Source organism: Salmo salar, chromosome 07 (genome assembly GCF_965601325.2).
Source record: "Salmo salar chromosome 07, fSalSal1, whole genome shotgun sequence".
Classification (NCBI taxonomy): domain Eukaryota; kingdom Metazoa; phylum Chordata; class Actinopteri; order Salmoniformes; family Salmonidae; genus Salmo; species Salmo salar.
The window spans coordinates 49749226-49773545 of NC_138297.1; the positions used below are offsets into that span (position 1 = coordinate 49749226).

At 43.9% G+C, this 24320-nt stretch overlaps 1 protein-coding gene across 1 annotated transcript; it reads right to left on the bottom strand.

The window, feature by feature from the left end:
- Positions 1-1746: 1746 nt before the first annotated feature.
- LOC106609433 (leucine-rich repeats and immunoglobulin-like domains protein 3) lies at positions 1747-22263 on the bottom strand. Its single transcript, XM_014208268.3, has 19 exons — positions 21778-22263; positions 18107-18178; positions 17913-17987; positions 11292-11426; positions 10963-11106; positions 10468-10611; positions 10053-10196; positions 8985-9128; positions 7226-7306; positions 6984-7055; positions 6277-6348; positions 5864-6027; positions 5017-5355; positions 4478-4759; positions 3824-4282; positions 3369-3530; positions 3044-3184; positions 2672-2944; positions 1747-2487 (listed from the first exon to the last, which is right to left on the bottom strand). The coding sequence occupies exons 1-19, from the start codon at positions 21978-21980 to the stop codon at positions 2222-2224; spliced, it is 3372 nt and encodes a 1123-aa protein (XP_014063743.3). The 5' UTR covers positions 21981-22263; the 3' UTR covers positions 1747-2221.
- Positions 22264-24320: the final 2057 nt, after the last annotated feature.

The window sequence follows — 24320 nt, forward strand, 5'->3', positions numbered from 1 at the left end:
CCCAGAGGAATAAATAAACAATTTTGGCCTCACCCAAATGTGTCGAGGTAAATTACATCCACACAGGTAATTGCTATATGCATAGTAGTTTGGTGTGTAGTTATAGTAATACATAGTAATAGTTAAGTGCAAAACTATGTTTGCTAGTGAGAAGTCTCATCTGAACAACATTGTGGGGAAATCAACAAGGTATAATCTTAACCTAAAGAAATCCTTGGTGATAGTTCATGAACTAGGATTTTTTATTTACACGGGCAGCTAACTAACTCAGTAATGGGAACAACATATACATTTCCTAGATCAATGAAAAAGACATGAGTTGAAGTTTGGTTTAACTGACTAATAACATCAACCTCAGCATTCTTTGTGTTCATCAAACATCAATTATCTAGCCATGAATTCGCTACACTGTTTAAATTCAGGAAGGTTTGATGTGAATGCTTGCAGGCTTTGGTAATTCTCCAAGTTGATCAAACATCACATCTTTCTGCACCACCTCATCTGTATCGGGTCATGTTTGTTAGACCCCACAAGCTTCCCTAAACCAATGGGAAGCCTTGTGTTTGAGGACTAGCTTCAGCAGCTGTCTTCCAGGTGTTTAAATGTGTGTGGTTCTGGTTCCACCATCTTGTGCTTATCCCAAGTTCCTCAAAGAGCTGGCAAGACTTCCAACAGATTGTTTCATTCCTTTACACTGGGGTGAATGCATACTCCCCAATAAGCACTCAGTGAATAACAAGGTGTGTCGCTGAGGCTCAAGGACATGGATGGGTTTTCAAACAAACCACTCTGAATATGATTCCATAAAACAAAAGGTTTAAACAAAACATTTGAATACATCTAGAAAATGTGTTATAACTCAATGTCTTTAGAAGATTTTGTAATATATTCCACATTGGAAGATTGGCAAATGAAGTGGATGGCTGAATTGAATCCCCTTAGTAAGGTATTTTTCTATAAGCCCACCTCAAAATACTGGCACCACCATCCGAACTCAGTGAATCAGCCATTTTATACACACATCTCCAGTGTGGCAGTGAGAGAGCCCGCAAGACACTTTCCAAGTGCAAGTTACGACAGCTAGCGGACAAGAACACCTTTTTCCTCTACGTTGAAAAGGAGAGGCCTGAAAAAACAAACCCAAGATGTGAAAAAGCCAGAAGGGGACAGGCTTGGGGAGTGACTCATCTGGTGAAAAGCTTCCATGTGCTGGATACAGCAAGAGCAGCAACCCCCACCCTCCTTCCCAGAGACGAAGGCCCAAAGAGGGGTAGAGGGGAGCCCTGTGACTGGCTGGTTGGGAGAGAGTAGGACCAGACCAGACGGCCAGCTCCAACAGTTCCAGAGACCTCATGTGACTGTTCCTTTCCTTGACGTCTGCCCTAATTTGGCCCTCCATCGATTGTCTCCAGGGTACTGAGTCTACACTGAGCCAAAGACTGAAGAAGCTAGCCCTGAACTTCCCACACACACAGAAAAATGCCAAACGTACACGCACACACACACACACTTTCCCAGCATACACTTGTTGGATTCTATTTGGAGAGCATGGTGGGGGGCCTCGTGGCAGGCGCAAGCCGTCCTTGGCGGTCTGTGGTTCGGCTCGGAAAAGCCACATCAACCCCCCTTCTCATTCCCGGCAGTATTCAGCAATACTCTCTTATACCTCTATTCTCTTTGTCCTCCATTACAGAACAGTGGTGTCTGTGCATGGTACAGCCATTTAAAGATTAGAAAGAGTCACAGTACTTTTAATGTACGTAGCAGCACATGTTATGGTGTTTTATTATGTATAGGTATGTGCAAAGGGGTGCTTAACTCAAAGCAAAACAAAAGCTAGAATAACTGAACAGGCGTGGTCGTTCACACAACACAAAATACTCATTTACAGGAATAAGTACAGCAAAAATAATGGATTCTACTTTTACACTTAATTTACAAAATATAATAAACTTTGTATAAAAACGTATATATATATTCAATATCTATCTTCAATTGAAGATGTTTCCCATTTTTCTTTCTTAAAAAAAAAGAACAGTCCTCACTGTTAATATCTCCTCATATAATTTTTCAGCATTTTGTAGGCACAATGCATTATCCTTTTACATTCAAGCGTTGCACATTTGCAGTGTCCATTCACTGAGGTAGTATTGTTTTTGGTCATCCTCATAACGAAGAAATACTCAAAGGAATGTCAGTTTGTTTGAACGCACATATTCAGCTATGTGCTCGCTCGACCTTGCTGACTAGTAGCAGTCCTGTTGAGATCATATGGTTGTTCATAGATATTATTGCCGCTCTTTTCCGATTCCGATTTAGAATTCTTTGACTGGACGCTGTTCTTGTCTTCCTCGTGTTCCGAGTCTGTGTCCAGGGCTGCGTAGGGATTCTCGTGTAGCATCATGCTGTTGTGCAGGGCCAGTGGCGGTGGTCCAAATCCGGGATAGAATTCCTTTTGAGGCCTCCAGGGGGCTTTCCCAAACGTTCCTGCCAGAGGGAAAGATGGAGGGAGATACAGGGTAAGGCCTGAGACATTCACATGTTGTGCTAGTTGTCAAGAAAATGAATATTCAATAAATCACTTACTAATTGAGTGAATTACATTTCTGAGTGGATTTAAAATGTGCTTGACTTGACCCAAATCCAAACTTAGAAATGTCCTCAGACATACCCATGAAAGTATTGGAGGAGGAGAGCCTTGTCTCCCGAGGTCGGCCGTACTCGCTTCCATCTCCCTCGTCCATGGAGGGGGGGCCCTCGCCCTGTAGGTGGGGTGGCCCGTGGAAGCTGCTGCTGTTGGGCATCTGCATCAGCACACTGGGGCTCCCGTGGTCAAAGGGGTCCTGGAGGGCCCCGCCACACGGATAGTAGTCTCTCCTTTTGGAGCTGGTCAGGCTGCCACTGTAGGAGTCTATGCAGATGGGCCGCTGGTCCATAGCACAGCCTGTAGTATGACAGCAACACATGATGATATTGTTTAATTTAGGGGAAAATACTTCTTATGCTACAATATTTTTTAAAAATATATATCTGTTGCACCAACCTGTGAAAGCCTCTGAGGGTTCTCCGGTGTACATGTTGCCTCTCCTGAGGAGAGAGCTGATGGGTCCTTGGTAATGGCAGAGCAGGGGATCTATGGCCGCCTCCATGTCCACTTCACTTCCCGTGTCCAGCTGACACAGACCTGTACGAGTCACATGACACATTAGTAATGCATTGGTACTTGCCTCAAATTACTTACACTATTCCAATATGTATTCAGGTGAAACAATACACATAGAAAAATGCTCAGAATACAGTTGACTGATGCATATATTCATGACATAAAAAGTCCCCATGCATTTCCAATGAAAGAGCTCCTCTTCTACCATTCATGTCTTTAGGCTGCATGTAGAATCCACTCATGGAGGAAGCCATGAACTGGTGGTTGCCACTGCCACTCTCTGAGGGGATGTAGCCATCTTGTCTGTCGGCCAGCGTGCCCTGAGAGGACAGGTAGCTGGGGATGTCTGCAGGCAGGTTGGTCTCGTCTGCAGGGAAAACACCAGGGAGGGAAAAGTCTCAGAAATGTTTTCATAGAGAAATACAATAATTATAATAATCTGTTCAAGGCAATGGTCGTCACTGATTCATTTCAAAGCATTCGTAAAAGGTGTTGTTTTAACAACATGCCAGCCAAAGTATGTGGAGCTGGAGCCCAAAACTCAAGCTCCATCAAAAATGTTATTTTCTGTTAGAAGGAGGAGGCAACATGGGCATGCAAGTACTGAACTCCTCAAAACCAATCCCGTGCTGACAAAATAAAATGGCACCCTCTCATCACCTGTGTTGGTGACGCTGCAGTCCTCGTTGCGCCGACGCGTATGGTAGATGATGACCACCCAGACCAGCGAGGTGCCCACCACGCAGCACACCACTGCGATGATGACGATGCCCACCGTGGTCCAGCCGTCCTCGTCCGAGTCTACGCCTCCCGAGGCGCCCACCCCAAAGTCACAGTTAGGGTTGGGCAGTACGGCTAGGCGCACGTTGCCCCGCTGGGTGCCCAGCGTGTTGGACATCTCGCATGTGTACTTCCCGGCGTCTCCCTCCGCTGCATCCACGATTATGAGCAGCTGGTTGCCGGCGGCGAAGAAGTGGCGCTCTGTGACCACAAGGGGGCTGTCGTCTTTGGTCCAGTTGAGCCTGGGGGAAGGGCTGCCGCCGGCGATGCACTGGAGGACCGCAGTCTCCCCTTTGGCCACGGTGCGGTCCATGAGAGGGCGCAGGAAGGAGGGCGTTTCTGGAGGAGAATGGGGTAAAGGCGCGTGTTAGCTGCCTTACAGTCTCAAAACGCCTGATTTATATGTTGATTTGTGGGGGAAAACGCTCATAGAATACCATAAAATAAAATTGATCTGTGTCAAAATGAAGCGGCGCCCACATATAAATGCAAAGTTCTTTGACAGCTGGTGAAAATAGAAAGAATAATTCTCACCTAGCACAGTTAGCGTAGCATTAGCTGATATGGCTCCGGCGGTATTCTGGGCGGTGCAGCTGTACAACCCGATGTCCTCTGTCTTCACATCGACGATGAAGAACACATCGTCCTCAGGCATCACGTGCATACGGCGCTCCCGGGCAGCGGGGAAGTCCGTACCTCCGTCTTTCTGCCAGGCGATCTGCGGAGACGGGTGACCCACGGCGGCACACTCCAGTCTGGCCGTGGCACCGGCCCGGATACTCAGGTCCATGGGCATCTTGGTGAAGGACGGAAGCACTGGAGGGACAAAAGGGGTGGACATTTTATTTGACATCTAACGGCAGCACCACTTCAAGAGCAACATCAAAGTTACAAGGTTTTGCAATGTCAGTCATAATGAGATTCCTTATATGTTTGTAGGTCACTCCAAGTTGATATTTGCAGTGTACTTGTGCACTGGTTCGTCATAGTTTATCACGCTGAGCGTTATACTAAGAAAGACAAAACTCATGAAATAACCAGTGAAATCTATACCAGTAGGTTATTTAACTTACTGTTGACAGTGAGCTTGGCCTTGGTGGAGTAGGAGGAACCAAAGTGGTTTGAGATGACACACTGGTACTTCCCCTCGCTGGTGAACTCTACACTGCGTAGCTGCAGTGTGGTGGTGTACTCTGTAACCTCTGTTTCACGGCCTTGGCCTCCCCCCTGGGCTCTGAGGTGTGCCTGGTTGTAGATTTCAGCGTCATTCAGGACCTCATTGTCCTTCTTCCAGGCAAAGGTCATGGGTGAGTCGCTGGAGCTGGCCGCCGAGCACACGAAGGTGACGTTGGTGCTTTTGATGGCCGACTGGGTCTCAGGTTGCACCGTGATCTGAGGTTTGGGGAAGTCGTCTGGTTGGAAAACAAGAGGGGAAAAACATTCGTTTCTATTTGATGTGAATGGGGCTAAACTCAAATTGACATTCATTTTGAGGCTAACCAGTTTTTGTTTAAACCGTGATGGTCGACAAACAGCTTAAATATGGAAATTATACTATTTTATCCGCCAAGATTCAAACTACCTGATTGGGGAAATGTTGAAAGCTCTGAAGGCAAAGCACCTCAGCTCTAATAGTAGTCATTACTTAAAGAAACTGATCCCAGAAATTCCTCAACAATGATTTCTTTTCTCCCTGCTCTCTCTGACTCCACTCGGCCAAGCTGTTAACTCACTCAGTTTCCACATGGTCCCATTACAATGCTGGCTCCATCAGAGTGTCCATGAGTTGAAGGAAAATATGGAACAATCTGGGTCAGTTCATAAAATGGAAAACCTGTCACGGCTAAATGGTTGTTTTTAACAAGGGCTACATTAAGAGGTTTGTGAGTGTGTGTGTGTGTGTGTGTCTGTCACACTCACCACACACAAAGTCCTCCTGTCTGACGGTGAACACACTCTTGCCCTTCAGCATCAGGGGATGGGCACAGCTGGCGTTCACGTAGGGCAGGAAGGTCTGCTCTGCCACCCACAGAGGAAACCACTTGAGCTGGCAGTCACACAGCAGGCTGGATGTGTTCAGGTGCCTGGGGGGGAGAAGGTACTGCATTTGAGCCAGGAATCACAAGAGAGACCCAGCACAAAGATGATCCATAATACTTGCGAAATGTTATAGTTGTTACATTTTAAGATAATCACTTTTATCAGTATAGGTGCTTTTGAAGTAATTGTCTATGAAAGATTCTTTCCTTTCCTCAGTTAGTCCAGAACAGTGACTCTGGTCTATTGGCATTGCAGAATATGAATACAGTGTGACTGAACCCAGAGATACTTACAGTTCTTCAAGCTTCTTCATCTGCACAAAGGCGTTCCCTTGGACTGACATGATCGCATTGTTACTCAAATCTCTGAGGAGGAGGGGGAAAGAGGGAAGAACGGATGGATCAGAACCATGGGAATGTACACAGAAAGATGGCAAACTTTCCCCTCTGTCTAGGTCTATCTGGAGGAAGACTGCTAACACTTCAATAATCAGAGAGAGAGAGGGAAGAAAAGGTCTTGAGAACAATAGAATCTGGGCAGCACAGTGCTTTGTTAATCAAGAGGGGCCCGACTTCAGCTCCTTTGAGCTCAGACACGACTGGGGAAAAAAGTTAATTACAATCAAATGCAGCTGTTTCACAGATAGAAATACACACACAGATGTGCACATACACACACACACACACACACACACACACACTTGTACACAGAAAGCTGCACACATGAGCACGAACACACAGGCGCACACACACACACACACACACTCCTCTCGCCATGCCTAAGCAGTTAGTGATCAATAGTCTCCCCACATATGGAGGTGGTGAATACCAGACAGCTCTGTTTTTCATCAAAGTATGGACAAGAAGCAGAGACAATAAGGTTGTGTGGTTCTCACTAACAGGCGTTGTTTCTCATGGTTATGGATTCTCCCATATTTAGTTAACAGCTTTAGCACAGTTGAGACAGACGTATGAGGATATTGATTTGAAGGTCAACTCACAGGTGCTCCAGTGTGTCCAGACCAGAGAACGATTTCTTGGTCACCGAGCGGATTTGATTTCCTTGAAGGAACCTGAGAAAAGTATATTTGAGTTTTCATTCAAATACAGCTATTTATTTTATGATAAGAAGCAAATACTTCCAGTTAAAATCCGTTCCCATGGTCCATTTTATAGTTCCTAATCTATCTTCTGGAAACCAACAGGTAGAAGACAACGCCATGGCAAAGTCAAGCCTACTTACAGTTTCCTCAGTTTGTCCAGAGCAGAAAATGGTCCGTTCATGTCTTCAATGGTCCAGGAGATTTCGTTGTTCTGCAGATCTCTATTTCCAGAGAAACAAAGACAAACCACACTGTAAAAATCCACACCCAGAAAACAACTGCACTTATTATAGTCTTCACAAACCTTGGTGCGGCTTTGCGTTTCGTCTGAAGGACGAGAAAGAAGTCAAAGGCTTTACATTTGTATTCAAAGTGGTCCCATCACTAGAGGATGTTTCTCGTTAACTTTGGGTTTTTTTAAATTTTTGTGATGGTTTCTCTGTGTCTCGCAGCATAATACTGCTTCACATGCAATGCAACGTGTTTAACAGGGAGGAACTCAAACCCACACGTCGGTGCTACTAAATTTAGTGAAAAATTATACGTTTTTAGTAATGAGTTTAATGGCTGGGGGGAAAAAATGTTTTAACTAAATATCAAAGGGTTTTGAAAAAGTATCTTTCAAACTAACTGAATGTCATGTGCACACAGCAGTACCTCATGTCTGTTAGAGATTTGTGGGACCTCTTCACCCTTCCCCCGTTCCTTCTCTCTCAAGTCTCTTTAAATACTTTCAAACAGCTAGTTTCCTCCTCTGCATGCCTGGTTACAAATGATTGGGGTTGAGGAGGGGTGGAGGGGGTAGAGGAGTGGGTTGTGGAGAGGGGCTGGGGGGGTAAAGCCCTCTAAGCCACCCCAACTCCCCGTCCACCTACCTACACACCTGCCCTCTGCTGACCTTTCACGCACAGTTAACATTTGGTTCCATTTAAGAGAGGGACCAGGGGCAATGTTATGGAGCCGGTCTGGAGATGGGGGGATGGAGCGGTGGACTCAGTCTCACTCTGCTGGCTTGTTGAGGTTTTTATGTGTGGGGGGAAACCACAGGCAGTACGTTCAGCTATTTCACATACCGAAAACAAACAAGGCAGAATATTTCCACTCACGCCTCGATGAGTGTGGAGAGGGACAGGGAGCGAAATCCAACAAGCAGGCAGCATCTGAGAAGTTAGCTAGCAGATAATGTACTCTCATAGATGTGAGATAGGGCTTCTCTTATAGAACACAAAGCAATGATAAAGTGTAGGCTGATGAGGCCTCCCGAGTGGAGTAGCAGTCTAAGGCGAGGCATCACTACAGACCCGGGTTCGATCCCATGAGACCCATGAGGAAGCGCACAATTGGCCCAGCGGCGTGAAGGTTAGGATGTCCTTGTCCCATTGCGTTCTAGCGATTCCTTGTGGCGGGCTGGGCGCATGTATGCTGATTTCGGTCGCCAGCTGTACGGTGTTTCCTCCGACACATTGGTGCGGCTGGCTTAAGCGAGCAGTGTGTCAAGAAGCAGTGTGGCTTAGCGGGGTCATTTTTCGTGGGCGGCAGGCCCTCGACCTTCACCTCTCCCGAGGTGCGGGAGTTGCAGCAATGGGACAAGACTGTAACTACCAAAAGGGGTCAAATATATATTTTAAAAACAGTGTAGACTGATGACTGTTATAACCATGTCACTGATGAGTTTAAATCAAGTTCATCCCTAAACTCTCATGAGCCTTGAGGCTTCTCAAACAACATTAGGGGAAAGTAAGAACCAGGATTAGTGATATTAACCATGGCTAATGCACTCACTGCCAGTGGGACGTTGAAAATAATCATTTAATGCTTCGGCACCATTATACAATAGAGCTGTCATCTCTGACAAGTAATTCACTGAAATTGAGTTTAGTCATCCTTATTCAAACTTACAGCATCTGTAGGTGGGAGAGTCCTCGGAAGGCTCCGTCTGCGATGAAGCTCACACGATTGTTCCCGATGTGGAGTTCGTCAAGCAGGCTGAGGCCCACAAAGCTGGACTCCTCCAGTCTTGTCAAGTGGTTGGACGAGATGTCCCTGTCGGGTGGAGAGAGAAGGAGCATCAGCATCACACAGTTCATAGACCCAGGGCAAATGGAAGGGGTGTAGAAATAAACAGTTGAGGTAGAGGATAAACTGGCCTCAGATCACTAGGAACGTGCACCAAATCTAGCCAGATAAGCCAGATAAGTCTGTGAATTACTAATAAGTACTTTGTAATAAGCATTAATAACCACTACTAAAACCTGTTATCTAATTATTATCAAGGCATATCCAGTAAAAGACCTTTTGGTTATAGACTAGTTTAAACTAAGTTTTGAAATTTAGATCGTACCTTGCACCGCTGGACTACTTTGTTTAACCGTATGCAGACAGAATAAAAAGTATTAACTTTGTACTAGAAATCCTCAAACGCAAACATCAGACGAAAAAAACAAACAAACCAGGAAGAAGGCTATTTAGAAGGGGAAAAAAGATCAGTCAACTGCCAATTTGGTTAACTCTCAGGTTCACTTGATAAGAGAAATGTCAAAAAACAACTCCCCTTTCAGAAACAAAAAAAACATGGCGGAATTAGAAAATTGGCCGGTGCCATAAACAACGTTAACAACAAAGGAAACAATATGTCGCTGCAGACACTCTGGTTGTGAAATCCCTCCCTCCTTCTCCCCCCTTTCTCCCCTATAGACGTGGCGAGGCATTAAAGGAAGGGGGCTATAGTGGCGGCGGTGAAGTGGGGGAGTAATACTTTGTCAGGAGACATGCATTGGTGTTGGCACTGAGCACTAGGGGTGGAGGAAGAGAGGCGGGGAGTGGAGAGTTGGAGACTGTGAGGAAGGTGGGCGAGAGCAAGGGAGAGAGAGAAAGAGAGAGGTGTTGGGAGTTCACAGTGTGAGTAGGAGAGAAAGTGAGAGGGAAAAAGAGAGGGAGGGAGAAGAAGAAGAAAAAAGGGTCACTCACAGCTCGCTGAGTTTCTGGCAGAACTCCCAGGCGTCGGGCCGGATCCGGCTGATGGCGTTGTGGCCCAGGTGGAGCTGCTGCAGAGTCAGCAGGCCGTACAGCCAGCCCTTACTCACCTCCGTCAGGTTGTTGTAGTCCAGCTGCCTGCAGGGACACACAGAGACATACAAACAGAGGTCAGTCATCAACATATAGACATATAGACACACACAGACAGAGATGAAGACGTATGCTAGCCTGGACTGATACCACACTGTATAGGCTATAGTCAACTATCGTTGTCTAGACATATGGCTACAAATATGTATCCAAAGATAGTATGCAGACACTTGCACCCAGACATATGCTGTTAAATCCACCAATGTACACTAGTAAAGGAAGACACATTTTCTTGTCACAGAGGACAGTTACTTACAGGACCTCCATGTTACTGAGGCCCCAGAAGGCTCCGTCCATCAGGCGGCTGATACCGTTCCTCTGGATCTTCAGCGAGCGCAGCGCGTGCAGACCGTGGAACGTCAGGCCCTCCACCCTGCGCACCCGATTCCTGTTCAGCTCCCTGCAAGGTTGGACCACAACCAGACCGTAAGAGAACCGCAGCATCATATATGCAGGGATGGATTAAGAGTTCACTCAGCTCAAGAAGTGAGGCTAAAAAGGAATCTAATTCATCCAAGAGAAGCCAAGAAGATGTCAATGACTGTTGGAAGAGTGGTCAAAGAGTGGCTGAAGATGTCAACACACTGTCAATGAGTGCAGTCACAAAGCGTTTTCAGGAAGTTCACAGAGCAGTCAGAGAAACATCAAAGAGTAGTGAAACGTCGTGGACTGTTACACAACCGTTCAAAGAGCAGTCATAGTATAGTTTGTGGTCAACCCCAACAGCGCTCAAAGTGCAATTGTGACTTACAGGTGCTGGAGGTTGGGGAGCTGGAAGATCTTGGCAGGGATGGTGGAGAGGCGGTTGCGGTTCAGCCTGAGGATCTGCAGAGTGCTGGACAGGTTGACAAAACAGCCCGTCTCCAGGGTGGAAATGCGATTGTTGTTCATGATACTAGAGGAGAAGAAAATACATAATGAGATATTGATCACATAATTCATTCCAAAGAGGAAAAAAAACGACCAAACATTGTTGTACTTCCACCAAAATGTTACTATTTGATCCAAACACTTATATAGTATTCTTGTACGGAGTTTAACCATGCATTTTAGTTAAACAGTCCAAACGGACGGACTCACAGGTTCTTGAGAGGCAGCGCAGGGAAGGAGTCAGCCTTGATATCCACTATGCTGTTATTGCTGAGGTCCAGGGTCTCCAGGCGTTGCAGGGGCCTCAGCTGCTCCAGAGAGATCTGCGTGATCCTGTTGTTTGCTCTGAAAACACAGATAGAACGGCTCCAATGAACGATAGAAAATACAGTGTATTTTAACAACGCGGGTCACCAGTCTAACGTTTCCAGACATACAAACGCTCAGAGCAGTCAATTAGCGGGTGGTATTCAAAAAATGGCCAACCTCACCCGAGTGTTGCCCTTGACCCTCGCCACCCCTGTTTTACCATTATTATGATGTTAATATTAGACATTTGTCCTAGAACATTGAGTCTCTCCCTGAACCATGAAAAATAACACCGTTGTCTAGGAAAGGGGGGAGGACGGGGCAATACTTGGGCTAACCAATGTCACTACTCATCTCAAAAGGTCAAAACAGCCGTTTGGTTTAGTGCTGTGTTATTTTGTTTATAAGGTAATTACTAACAAGGTATTTAAAAAAATAACCTGCCAATTACTTGGCTGATGAATACCATTCCCTCAGTGAAAGCATGCCTCAGCAGAGGCTGGCAATTTCCTGAGCTGCACGCCTCCTAAATTGCAGTGCAGGGACTGCTTAGTTATAAACAGTGTCTGTACAGAGCCGTCTTTGTGTATGGGCCTCAACGGGTAGAGAAAGAGAGAGCGAGGGAAAGGGAGAGTGAGGGAAAAGAGTAGGAATTCCCTCTAATACACCAGACTGCAGGCCCCATTTCAGTATTAATTGCAAGGCTAACATAACAACAACACCCCCCAAAATTATAACTTGTATTAACGCATCAGTTCTTCATTTTATCTTCTTTATGATACATATTTTTGGAACATTTTCCTTATACTGACCTAAGTGAATGTTAGCGTTTTCCCTAAACTGTGCATGCATGCAATGCACACGTCAACATACAGCCCTTCGGAGAAATGGATGAACATTGACATGGCTGAGAAGTACTAGTTTATGTGAACACTAGTACCCTTCAAGAAGCTGCCAATAAGAAAACAACAATGAAACGAACACACTGAACCAGCACTAGTCAAGAGCCAGACACCAAGTCTCAAACTGGCTCAGCTGCGCTGTACGCCTGGCCAAAGCGAGACTAAAAAAGCACTGAAGATACAATCAAGCGAGAAATTGAGCACAGTGGCAACATAGCTTCTCAGTCCATCATAAAGCCTCAGAAAGTGTGATCTTTGACTTGGACGGAGCAGTCATTTTCCACACATTTCCCTAAATCTGCCATCCATACCTCTCTTATGACTAGGCTCCCCACGTTGAGACAGTGACACCCCTTGGCAGCCTTACCACCAAAACATACAGAGGAAAACAGACGAGTGTGTCTGTCAGTCAGTCCAACCTGGAACAAAGGCAGCACCAGGAGGATATATGGATAGAGGCCCAGGGAGGAGAGGCTGATGGGGTGTCTGGGGCACGTAGGGGTAGAACCTGCCACAGCACGTCCCTCTGCCTAGCCTCCGGCAAGGCCAAGACTCGAAGCTTGGTTCTATGCCAACCAACGGTAAGACTGTGGGGCTGAGGGTGGGGGTAGAGGGTAGGTTCTGGGAGGCTGAAACCCAATCCCCTCTTTTTTTCATTTTAAACACTCAGTCACTGCCTAAAAATGTTTTTATTTCAATTAATTTTTTTAAATAATAACACAATTTAGGCAACAGCCACAAGCTGAGCTAGGTGCAGTGCAGCACACCACCCGCAGTAGAAACGGTACAAGACAGCCTTTTGTGTGCAGATTTGCAAAGGACTTTCCACGCACCACGGCCTCTGTGGTCCCAAACAAAAGGGGCACACACCACCTGGGCCTGGGTTTACATGTTCCCCTGACTGGTCGCTGAGAGAAGAGAAGAGGGGCTGCGAGGAAAAAAAGAAAGAAAGAACCTGTATTTCCAGTTTTGTGGAGCCCCGGACTTCAATATATTTTCAGGCGAGGGGGCGGTTGGAAAGCAACTGTCAACGCTGGCTGCTCAGTCCATGTTCCTCTACAAAAGACGGACTGACCCTGGGGCCTGTCAGCTGGAGGGAGGTCTGATGTGTTGGTGATGATGATGATGATGAGTCCCTGGTCTTTGTACCCCAACACCCTCTCCCTTCCCCCCACAGTAAACATCTGGCCAGCTGTGGAGCATCACCCTGAAGCCTAGACTCCACGACCAGACAACTCATATATGAACAAACCTTTTTAGCTTGAGTGCAAATGGGCCAGATACATCAAGGATTCCGTTTAGCTGCATGTGATGCTAACCCTCAGCTAAGTTGTGGAGAATGAGCAGCCCCTCCATCGGAGAAAACCCCAAATACAACATGGTGTCCCAAGCTGATGTTGTTAATGCTTACTCCCTGACACACTTCCCACTTGAACCCAGTGTGCTGCTACAAATGAGCCTCTCATATGGCTTTGAAAACTTGACATGACCCATATGGAGCATGAGAATCCATAAAAAAGTAATGTCATGGGAAGTACAAAGAAAGGGAAAGGGGGATACCTAGTCAGTTGTACAACTGAATGCCTTCAACTGAAATGTGTCCGAATCAGAGACCACACAAGTCAACGCCTTTTATAACCCCCATGAGGACCCCTATTTTGAAGGATGTGGTCAAGACCATCTGGTAAAACATGGACTACACACAGCAGAGGCCAGCCCTCTCCAGATAGACAGGGAGATAGGCTAGGTGAGGACCTACAGGAACTGTAATGGCTTCACTTGCTTGAATCTCAGAGACCACTGAGCAAATCATTGAATCCTGTTGTATTAACCTGTAAGTACAACATACTACAGAATCTCAACACCCAGCCAACTCTAACCTTAAACATTGTGGCAGATGAGAACTGTGATATCAACTGAGACTGTGCAGTTGAGGCCTACAGGGAGAGATGTGAAGGAGAACTTGGCTACGGTCCATTCAACAAATCAGTTTCTCTCCATCTTTCTCTACTCCCCTACTCCCCTACATCTGCCCAGAGATCTAATGAGATCTTTTGAAAGGCCAACCTAAACGCTGTGTACCGGAGAGTTCCATGTGCTTATCTGTTGATCTCCACCCGTCGGGCCAACTCCACGGACCAACTCCACGGACAAACAAGCGGGGGCATTGTCCATTTGGACGGCACACACTTCAAATTTGTTTAACCAATTTTCTCGCAAATAAGGTTACTATGCACCGTTATGTTAATAGTTTCAAGACCTGCCTGTCATTCTTGTTTGGGTCTCGTCAGGTTTTAACTTCTCATTTTAACACACATTGAAATGTATGACCAGGGGAATTTAAAGCATCTATCAAACTGTGCTTTGTTTATTCATGAAATTAAGCAGGTAGCACATGCATGTGTCCCAACTTGAGGAAACTCCAAGCCTTTGGGTATAGTAGACAACTTAATAACTATTTGAATAGAAGGCGGTGTACCCTACATTAATGGTAAGCTGATCCTAGATCAGCTGAAATGTGCTGCCAGACTCATTAAAGTGTACTCTAAGGAATTTGATTGATATCAGTCAAAAAAAGCAAACATTCAAAAAAATAAGACCACACAGCAGCACATCTCAATTTGATTTACACTTGTGTCTAATTTGGCAGTTTGAGCAAATCTACTCCATATTTTTGGACTGTGTTGCCTTCACACCTGAATTTGTTTATCTGAAGAAATATGACCTACATAAACAAGACCACAGTGTGAGACGATTATAGACAGGTGACGCTGCAACAGAAATGTTCCTTTTTGAATTAAAGAATAAAAAAATCCACATAAATTATAGCTAAACAGCAGAAGCAGCTGTCAAACAGATACACACATGCACAAACAAGTTACCCCAAAGGCAGCAACACTCCACTTTTTAATAACGCAATGACATTGAATCAACAACGGAGGCTTCCTAATCCTGAACCCCCCTTTTCTTCTCTATTTAGTACAGTCTGATTTTTTTCCTTCCATTCGCACATACTGGAGATTTTCTTCCCCTTCCTTCATTACTCTGGCCTGGGAGGGGAGTATGGGGGGAAAAAAGTCCCGGTGTCACGGTTGTCGTAAGAACTGGACCAAGGCGCAGCGTACGTAGAGTTCCACATCTTTAATATCAAGTGAAACTTCAGCAAAACAAAACAATAAACGAACAATGAACTGTGACTACGTGGTGCACATGCACAAACACAAAATAATATCCCACAAACACAGGTGGGAAAAATAGCTACTTAAATATGATCCCCAATTGGAGGCAACGATTACCAGCTGCCTCTAATTGGGAACCAAACCAAAACACCAACATACAAATTTTTAACTAGAACACCCCTGCGTCACGCCCTGACCTACTACACCATAGAGAAACAAGGACTCTCTATGGTCAGGGCGTGACACCCGGGGTATCAAATGCCACTTATTCAAACAGCCAGGCAGACATAGCGGCAGCTCTCGTCAACTTCCTTGACCCCACAGCCCAGAGTAGAAACAAACGGCAATAACCCTGCAGCTGGTAGTAATTGAGTCGTGATCATCTTAATGAACTGAATAATTTCCCAGGAATTTATGGTAGGGAATGGGGGCTTTAACCAGATTGCTGTGAAACCACCTCTCATTGAGTTTGGTGGGATCTACAAATTATCTGGTGATTCCAGGGCTGATTAGGTATTTGGAGAAGACGGTTTGATGGAATCTCTGTGTATGGAAAAGGTAACTAAGCTGGAACTGGAAAGAGCTTCATATTCTGCTTATCTACCAGTTCATTCTTTCTTATAAAGTGTTAGCTCTGTGGGTAACTAAGCTGACAGATATACCTGGATGTCTTGCTTACAAAGCTTTTGGCAACAAACATTGGAACTCAATACTGCAATAACCTAAAATCTACTAAACCAGTGTTTCCCAAACCTGGTCCTCAAGTACCCCCAACAGTACACATTTTTATTGTAACCATGGACAAGCACACCTGATTCAACTGGTCAACTAATCATCAAGCCCTCAATTAGCAAGAATCAGGTGTGTTTGTACAGGGCTACAACAAAAATGTGTACTGTTGGGGGTACTGGAGGATCAGTGTTTAGAAACACTGTACGAAACCAACAATATAACTCTTTCTCTCATCGTTTAACCATGTTTCCCTTCAGATAGACGTTGTGTATTATGTATCGGTTATAGCACTGTAGTTGATGCGGTCCTAGTTGTGATGATGTGTTTACTGTGGTATTAGCCATTTGGGTCAGATGCTGGTGTATTGTTTAATATGGAGTCTGATGTGTGCCTGAGCCGCCCCAGCTAACGCAGCAGCCCTGCTTCTCATTACAGGCGCCAGTCAGAAAAATAAGTCATCTGATGGCTTCTCAAAACTCTGTTCTTTTTCCAATAGGAAATACCACACACATATTCTCCATCAATGATGCCAATACCAGCAACAAAAATAAAGAGTGGGGAGAGGGATTTTGTATTTAAATCCCCCCCTCAGAGATTTTAGTTGCCCAGTAGACACTAAGCAATGCAACTGGGAATGCTATGCACGCACTCACAGACACAAATGAACACACGTTGTGGTAAGAAAGTATGAATTGATCATTCCCAAATGCACATTGAGGATGACAACTAGGCTGCCTGACATACTTTGGAACATTCAATGGTGAAATCTATTGGAATTGTTCTCCAATTCATACATGATGTGTTTCAATGAGCAACATCAACCAAATATGCATCTTGAGCGGAGAATTGAGAGTAGAGGGGAATACTATTGTACAACTCCTAAAGCCTCTGTATGTTGTCTGACCGATAATGTTTACAAGTTCAAAAATTCATCAGACCTACTGGAAATCAAACATACCCTGGTGTACTGTATTTTGCTATAGTTCCAGGTAATACCTCCATCCGCATCTGTGGCCCATAGGCGATACACCTAAAAGTCTGAAGACAAATTGACTAATAGCCGACGTCTGAATCCCCTTTAGCTGTTGGCTTCTTTCTCTGGTGTTACTGCTTGTCAAGTTCAGGCTTGATGAGGAATATGCCTCTTCTAGTTTTTGAGATGGATGCATTCTTGTGGGGGGAAAATGTCCTATCCATTGATTTTGTGAGACATTGTGCCGGGGGAAAAGTCTGAAATCAATGCCTTTGAAACCTCTGACACTGACGGGTCTATTTGTCTTTGAAAACACATGAAAGCCCCACATTGCTCCATCATGTTCTGGGGCCATCCTACTAGGAGTGTATACAAACACTCAACCTCCAGATGGATGAAATACCACACTATTCATACAGACGATTCTATAACGGAAATGAGATGGACAGACAGAAAACTCTAATCTTACAGATCCTGGATCAGCACTTATGGAAACACTGGAACCACCTCTGGCGATTCCATTTTTAACGATGACATTTATTTTCAGACATGTGACTGACTTGTCTCAAACTGGCTGCCATGCCTGGGACAACCCAGTCTGGGAACCAGCTCAGCCAAAAGGGGTTCCACCAAGGAGGGAGGATCAGGGCTTAGCAGCTCTACATTGTTAACTAGCACTGACAACTCTGATGGGTGGATTGGTGGGTAGGAGGGGTGTTTCAAAAGTAATACTTACAGAATGAGGGTGGTGATGTTTGCCGCATGAGGGCCCAAATCAGGTACCGTCTCGAATTCATTGTTGTTTAGCTTTCTGTAAACACACAGGCGCAAAGGTTGTTTGTCACATGTGGTGTGAAGGGGCGGTGGAGGGAGAGTGTTTGTGACTGATGTTGTTTACTCTAGGAAGTACAGAACACAGAGTATACTTACATCTCACTTAGGTGCCGCAGTTTCCTAAACACAGTGCTGTCGAGCGACTGCAATTTATTATGGCTCAGGTCCCTGTGAAAAAGGACGTTTGTTAGAGGAAAGTTACACAACATGGAGGGCCGTTCACTTCACAACCAATCATATACTGGCCTTTCTGTTTTTAAACAGGAGACATAACTTGTCTGAGTGAGCCTAGCCTATACAGCTCCGACTGAAGTAATGTCAGAAAGCAACTGAGTCATTTTCAAAACAAACCACTGTATGCAAAAAAATGTAAGCTAACCAGCTATAGGCCTAGTTTTGACATAGCAGCCTTTTTTAAAACATTGAGAGAAAATCCAGCCAGACAAGCTCATGCATCCAATCCGCTCTTGAATCACAGAGCCAAAACAGACAACCAGCTAAGTTATGGAAGGGAGAGATTCAATTTTTTCCCCTTTTTAAGAGGGGGTGAAAAACATGCCTAGAGAAGCCTGCCTGGCCCAGAGTGTTATAAAGCTGTGGAGTTATTGACGCTGCTGCGCACGATCAACATTGTGGTGCCAGACCCTTTTTTTGGCTTGCCCCCCATCTGGAATCCATCAACTGGAGCTGAGAGGAGGGAGGGGAAAAACCTAACAACTGGTAATCTATTCACAATGCCGGGAAAGCGAGTTTCCAAGCCATTTTTCTAGATCTGGCCCTGGTTTTATTCTTCAGCAAATAGTTTCTTCAACTCTTCACCAAGAGTTTTACTTCTCTCTCTGAAACTTTTCTCCCTTCCCAACACGCAGCTGTATGTTTCTGTTCCACTAATCGGGCCATATGGGAGAAGTGGAGATGTGTAGTATCAAAAATGTCCAGATAAACCCTGAGGGTTTCTGACACTTACACTTCCTTCAGAAATCCAGGTCCAGAAGTGGACCAGATTAAATCAGTACAGCTATATAGGCTTTAGCCTGTGTCTATTAGACTTGAAAATGTGCGCCACACATTTATCCGTGTCTGATGAGTGAATGAAACCAAGCTATCCATCCTCTTAGTAATGAGATAAGATAGACCTGCTGGTTCTTTGATGTGGTTATAAAGCACTTGGACTAATACAGATTCACAAGGGAAAATAGGTCATTGACTTCCAAGCTGATAAAAGGCATACCCTTTCCCACCAGCTAAAGCGCTCACGTTATAATCCAGAGCTCTTTCTCTCCTTATCTCTGAAGTGCCATAACATAAGGGCTTGATATCACACTTTAACTGGGATTATTTCAGTAGACACTGAAGCCCGTCTCGCTCATGTAAATCTGTGAAAATGTAAAGTTATTTTATGATGCCAAGTTATTCTAATAGTCAATCACATTGGCTTTTAGTGAGGTGAGAACTGGCTGTGGATGGGATGGTCTGGTAATAAAGCAATGTTGAGTGAGTCTCCTGAGAGTGCTTACCTCCTCAAATGCATATTATGCTACATTCCAGGCTATAAACCCTAAAAAACTAGGAAGAATTTAAACTTGTCTACATTTGAATCATAAAATCTGTACCCCTCACTCACTCACTGAGAAATCTGAAGCTCAAACTAAATGCTTCTCCCTCCCACATTCCCTCCTTCCCTCCCTCCCTCCCTCCCTCCCTCCCTCCCTCCCTCCCTCCCTCCCTCCCTCCCTCCCTCCCTCCCTCCCTCCCTCCCTCCCTCCCTCCCTCACTTTCTATCTCTTTCAGAGAGTTTGTACGAACTAATCCAACAGTGGCTCCTTAATCAGTACCATCGGTGGCTCTGGAGATGCAAATTCAGCAGAAATAATGGGGTGCTGGAAAACAAAGGGCCGGGCAGTTTAAGATGTGCTGGAGAGACACTCGTAAATTAGCATGCCGGAGGGCAAAGAATTTTCCCCCCATGTGGAACTTTTTTTCTCCCTTTTTGGTCGGCTTGCCTTGGTTACGAGGCTGTGCCTGTGTTTTCTGGCAATGTGACATTTCCAGAGCAGGCAGCACACATTTTGTAAATGCCAAACAAACATTCTAACAGGGGACTAACTAGCCTAGCTGTGTTGTGAAATATGAACTAGAAAAAACACAAGCTAGTAGTGAGGATACATCAACATGGTGCAGTCTGAATGGAAGCCAGGGAGGCAGACCTATGAACATCTGCTTATTAATACATGTTAAACAACTATTTGAGGCGTTACCATGGGAGATTGGCCTGGAGTGCCTATGACTTCATTTGACATTATGTATTTATTGTCTTAATAGCCCTGGGGCCTGAAGAACTACTGAGCTCACAGAATATGGAAAGGCCCAATGATGGTATCACCTCATAAACAAAAGGAAAACAATTGTCATTCAGCAGTTGGTCTCATCTAGGGCCTATTGTAATGGACATCTGTATTCTGCATTAGCTCCTTATCATGATGTCACCTGATATTTACATGCTGAAAAAAACAGTTGACCAACCTCTTCAGGTTCAACAAGTTGTCAAAATGAATTGTGATCAATTGTTTATGATGGCATTTTAGGCTCTTTGTTCATGGAAATTGTGATAGCTCCAAAATCCCAAAAGCCCGTTGAAAGTTTTCCATGAACTATATAATGTTAGCAAATTATTGTACCTCACTGCACTAACAACAAACTCAAAAGCAAACAGTACTACCAACTCACTAGCCTACTGATGTTGGCATGTCTTGTTGGGCCTAATGGGTGATTGGAAAAATCCTAATATAAAAACTCTGTGCAGTAGGTAGGCCAACTAATGATTCACTAGTGTAGAAAGACTGACAATGGGACATTGATGTACAAAGGTCATTTGTGTTATATCTTCTAAAACGGCCTGCTTGATTATTCACAAGACTGAGCTTCTCTGCTCTTCCTGAGGAGTATGGCTCACATATCCTATAGGTATTCACATGGAAGAATTGTAGGCAGCGTGACATTGCAAGAAATACATTTGATTTAAATTACAGCATAGGTCGAGTGCAAAATCCCTATTTCCTTCATGTTTAGAGTATTTTTCTATATCTGAAATAACACCAAATGCTGCTAAGGAATGGTAAACAATGGGGTAAAGTGACCCAATATATCACTAGATCTTTCAGAATTAGAAATCACCATAAATCAATATTAAGAAAACAATAATATCATTCTAAATGTGACAAACACAACTTTTATTCAATAAATATCTCTATGGCTCAGTTGGTAGAACATGGCGCTTGCAACGCCGGGGTTGTGGGTTCGAGTCCCACAGAGGAGCAGTACGGGGAAAAGTAAAAAAATGTATCAAATCGCTCTGGATTACAGCGTCTGCTGAATTGGAATGGCCTATCCTGCGTCATTGCGAAATACTTTCTAAACTGCAAAACAATCTTTGGGATTAAAAAGTAAGGATTTAGGACTGATTTCCCTTCCTTGTCGACGTGATGGGAAATAAACTTTGTTTTCAAACGGTTTCATTCTCTTCGAATCGTCAGTAAGCAACAATTTAACAAAGTTGGCAACAATGTAAGAAATCACGTAATTCTCTGCATATGTGTAATTTATCTATTCAAGTATTCATTCATACACTTGTTGTAACTATGTTAAAACCTGTATCTATCAAATTACTAATTTCAAACAGGTGTGAAAAGTAATTAAGATAGCTGTTCGTATACATGGGTAGTGAAGATAAAATGGCAAGTCAACAAAAGCTCTCTAAATTGACTTACAACTGTACGGTCCATTCGGGAAGATTTTCAGGAATTCCAAGCCTTTTCAACCGACTGCAGTCCAACAGGTCTCCAAAACATGTGCATGGAGACGGACACGTCCTTGTGTTTTCATTATATCCAAGTATAACTTCTATTCGGGAAAACAGTAAGAAAACGACCGCATACATCGCAGCGTTGAGAGGCTGCATAGATGCGGACATTTTAGCCACACTTTTAGCCACACAAGTCCTCCCCAAGTTTTAGAGAAAAGCGCGAGAAAATCCAATATAGTAAAAGTTACAACCCAAGGACAATGTTGTACGGTTTAGTCAGAGGTTAGTCCTTAAATCCAATTCATCGTCCGTATTCCTTTAACACTACGAACATGTAAAATATTTTTACGGGACCTAAACTTCTCCATACCTCCGTAAAAGTTGTTGCCTGTACTAGCCTACTTTTTGCCTTGCCCTCGCAGCAGCCACTACTTCCAAGGCTCCCAACAGCCTGCCTCTCTATTGGTTGTTGGAGTGATGCGCACCGGGAGGGGAGTGTGGATAGTAGGCCTATCTTTTTTTATTTATTTAACCTTTATTTAACTAGGCAAGTCAGTTAAGAACAAATTCTTATTTACAATGAAGGCCTACCGGGGAACAGTGGGTTAACTGCCTTGTTCAGGGGCAGAACGACAGATTTTTATCTTGTCAGTTCGGGGATTCGATCCAGCAACCATTTTACAACTGTTCCAGTTGAATTTTATTCAAATTTTACACAACTTTGTGTACACCGTAATGTTGATGACACAAACAGACTGCTTATTGTTTAATGGAGACATTTCACAGAAATATTTGCTAGTGTGTGTCGAAGACAGTCTTACCACAGATAAAACTAAGGTTTTTGCGAATGCATGGCCAAAGGTCATTTGTTTTTATGACTTATTACTGGTTGTAAATTCGCGAAAGCTTAACAATGTGTAATCGCTGATAAATGATTACATCAGCAAGATGAAGGCTACTTTCCACTCTCTTTGCTTATTACCATGTGAAATACAACAGTTGTAAAACAGTACAGTGAAATTCTCACCTTGAGAGCTCTTTCCAACAATGATAATAATGTAGATAATAGAAAATAGAACATAAAATAAAAGTAAGAATAAAAACCACACAAGAACTACAATGAGAATTGAAGAAACTCCTGTGTCATTATTTATTACCATGTGAAAGACACATCATGACACTTCATGGCCCATTGTAATGTATGGAGCCTTTCTGTAAGCAGAGTGTGAAAGACCAGTTTCCTGTAAATTCTCTTTTCTGTTGTTTCTCTTCGGCTTATCATTCAATCTCCCATGTTATTAGGTGTAACTGTGGACATACTGTAGGTGTACTTTGGCTAGGGTCTGATACCAGTTGGTTACATTTCCATGAATTGCAGTTCACTCCGTGAGATCCTTGAGGCAAAACAACCTGAATAATGCATGCTTCTAATAAGTCCTGATTGCTTGCAGCATAACTGACTCTATTTCCTCCCCCATTTTTGCCCAATTACAAAAAAAAAACTCACCCCAATTTGTCCGAAAATTGCACATCCTCTGGCTATCCCAAGCGGGCTCAATCTGTCCTTTTTCCCCAAAGTACCTCTTGTTTGGAAAATACATTGTATTAGCTTTTCCTCTCCATCTCACAACGAAGGTCATTAAGTTGAGGCATGTGTATTGTTGTCTTTAAGCAGTCTCTTGACTGCTTTATTGCATCAATAATTGAAACGGCAAGGTGTGAGACTTGTCCTTCGGCCCAGTTGCCCCAATTAGCTTAGTCATTTGTATTCAAAATGGGTCACCTGGTCAATTGAAAATGAAATTGGCCTCTAGAATCCGAATACAAGCAAACTGGGACACAGGAGAATCAATTCTCATTGCCGCCAGTACAGCCAGAGAGCAACTTCATTATTTTATTCTGTGCTAAAACTTCAGCAACAAATTAGGAGCTATCTTCTTGGACTGTCCTGTTAATTATTATTATGGAGTATGGAGACATACTCCAAATTCATAAATGTCTAAGGCACATTAGAGGTGTGGGTTGCCATTATGTAAGGTGCTTATATTCTGAATAGTTTGCAGTCAAATTGCACAAAATAAATGCTGCAATTTAAGTGAGTCTCTTTTTGTAAGGTGTTAAGGTATGCACCTTGAATAAGATAGGATATACATCTAAAACACCAACATGGTGTGTTGGCAATTTAGAATGTGAGAAGCATAGATAAGACAGTATTGGTATACCAATCATACCAGTCAATCCAATGCATAGTCAAGTTTTCCATTAAAAACGATTGATCAACGATAATTATTGGATTGTACTAGAACTAGATAGAATTATTGTCCCCTTTAACATATCATTAGAGACTCAACTCGGTTTCAATCATCTGTAAAAGTTTATTTGTGATCAGTATTGAACAAGTATGTAATAACCTGAAAAAAAACGGTCCTTTATCTAGAACCAGTAGTTGTTTTTCATCAATCTGTTATAGCCAATGCTCAAATAATGACAACAAAAGTATTGTTGTTC

What these genes read in the sequence shown, in the direction of transcription:
- LOC106609433 (XM_014208268.3), bottom strand. Translation starts at nt 21,980, where the DNA reads ATGTCCGCATCTATGCAGCCTCTCAACGCTGCGATGTATGCGGTCGTT. An exon ending in CTGCGGCACCTAAGTGAGAT is followed by an intron (nt 17,988 to 18,106) that starts GTAAGTATACTC and finishes GTGTGTTTACAG; the next exon opens with AAAGCTAAACAACAATGAAT. An exon ending in CTGGACACACTGGAGCACCT is followed by an intron (nt 6,349 to 6,983) that starts GTGAGTTGACCT and finishes CCTCCTCCTCAG; the next exon opens with AGATTTGAGTAACAATGCGA.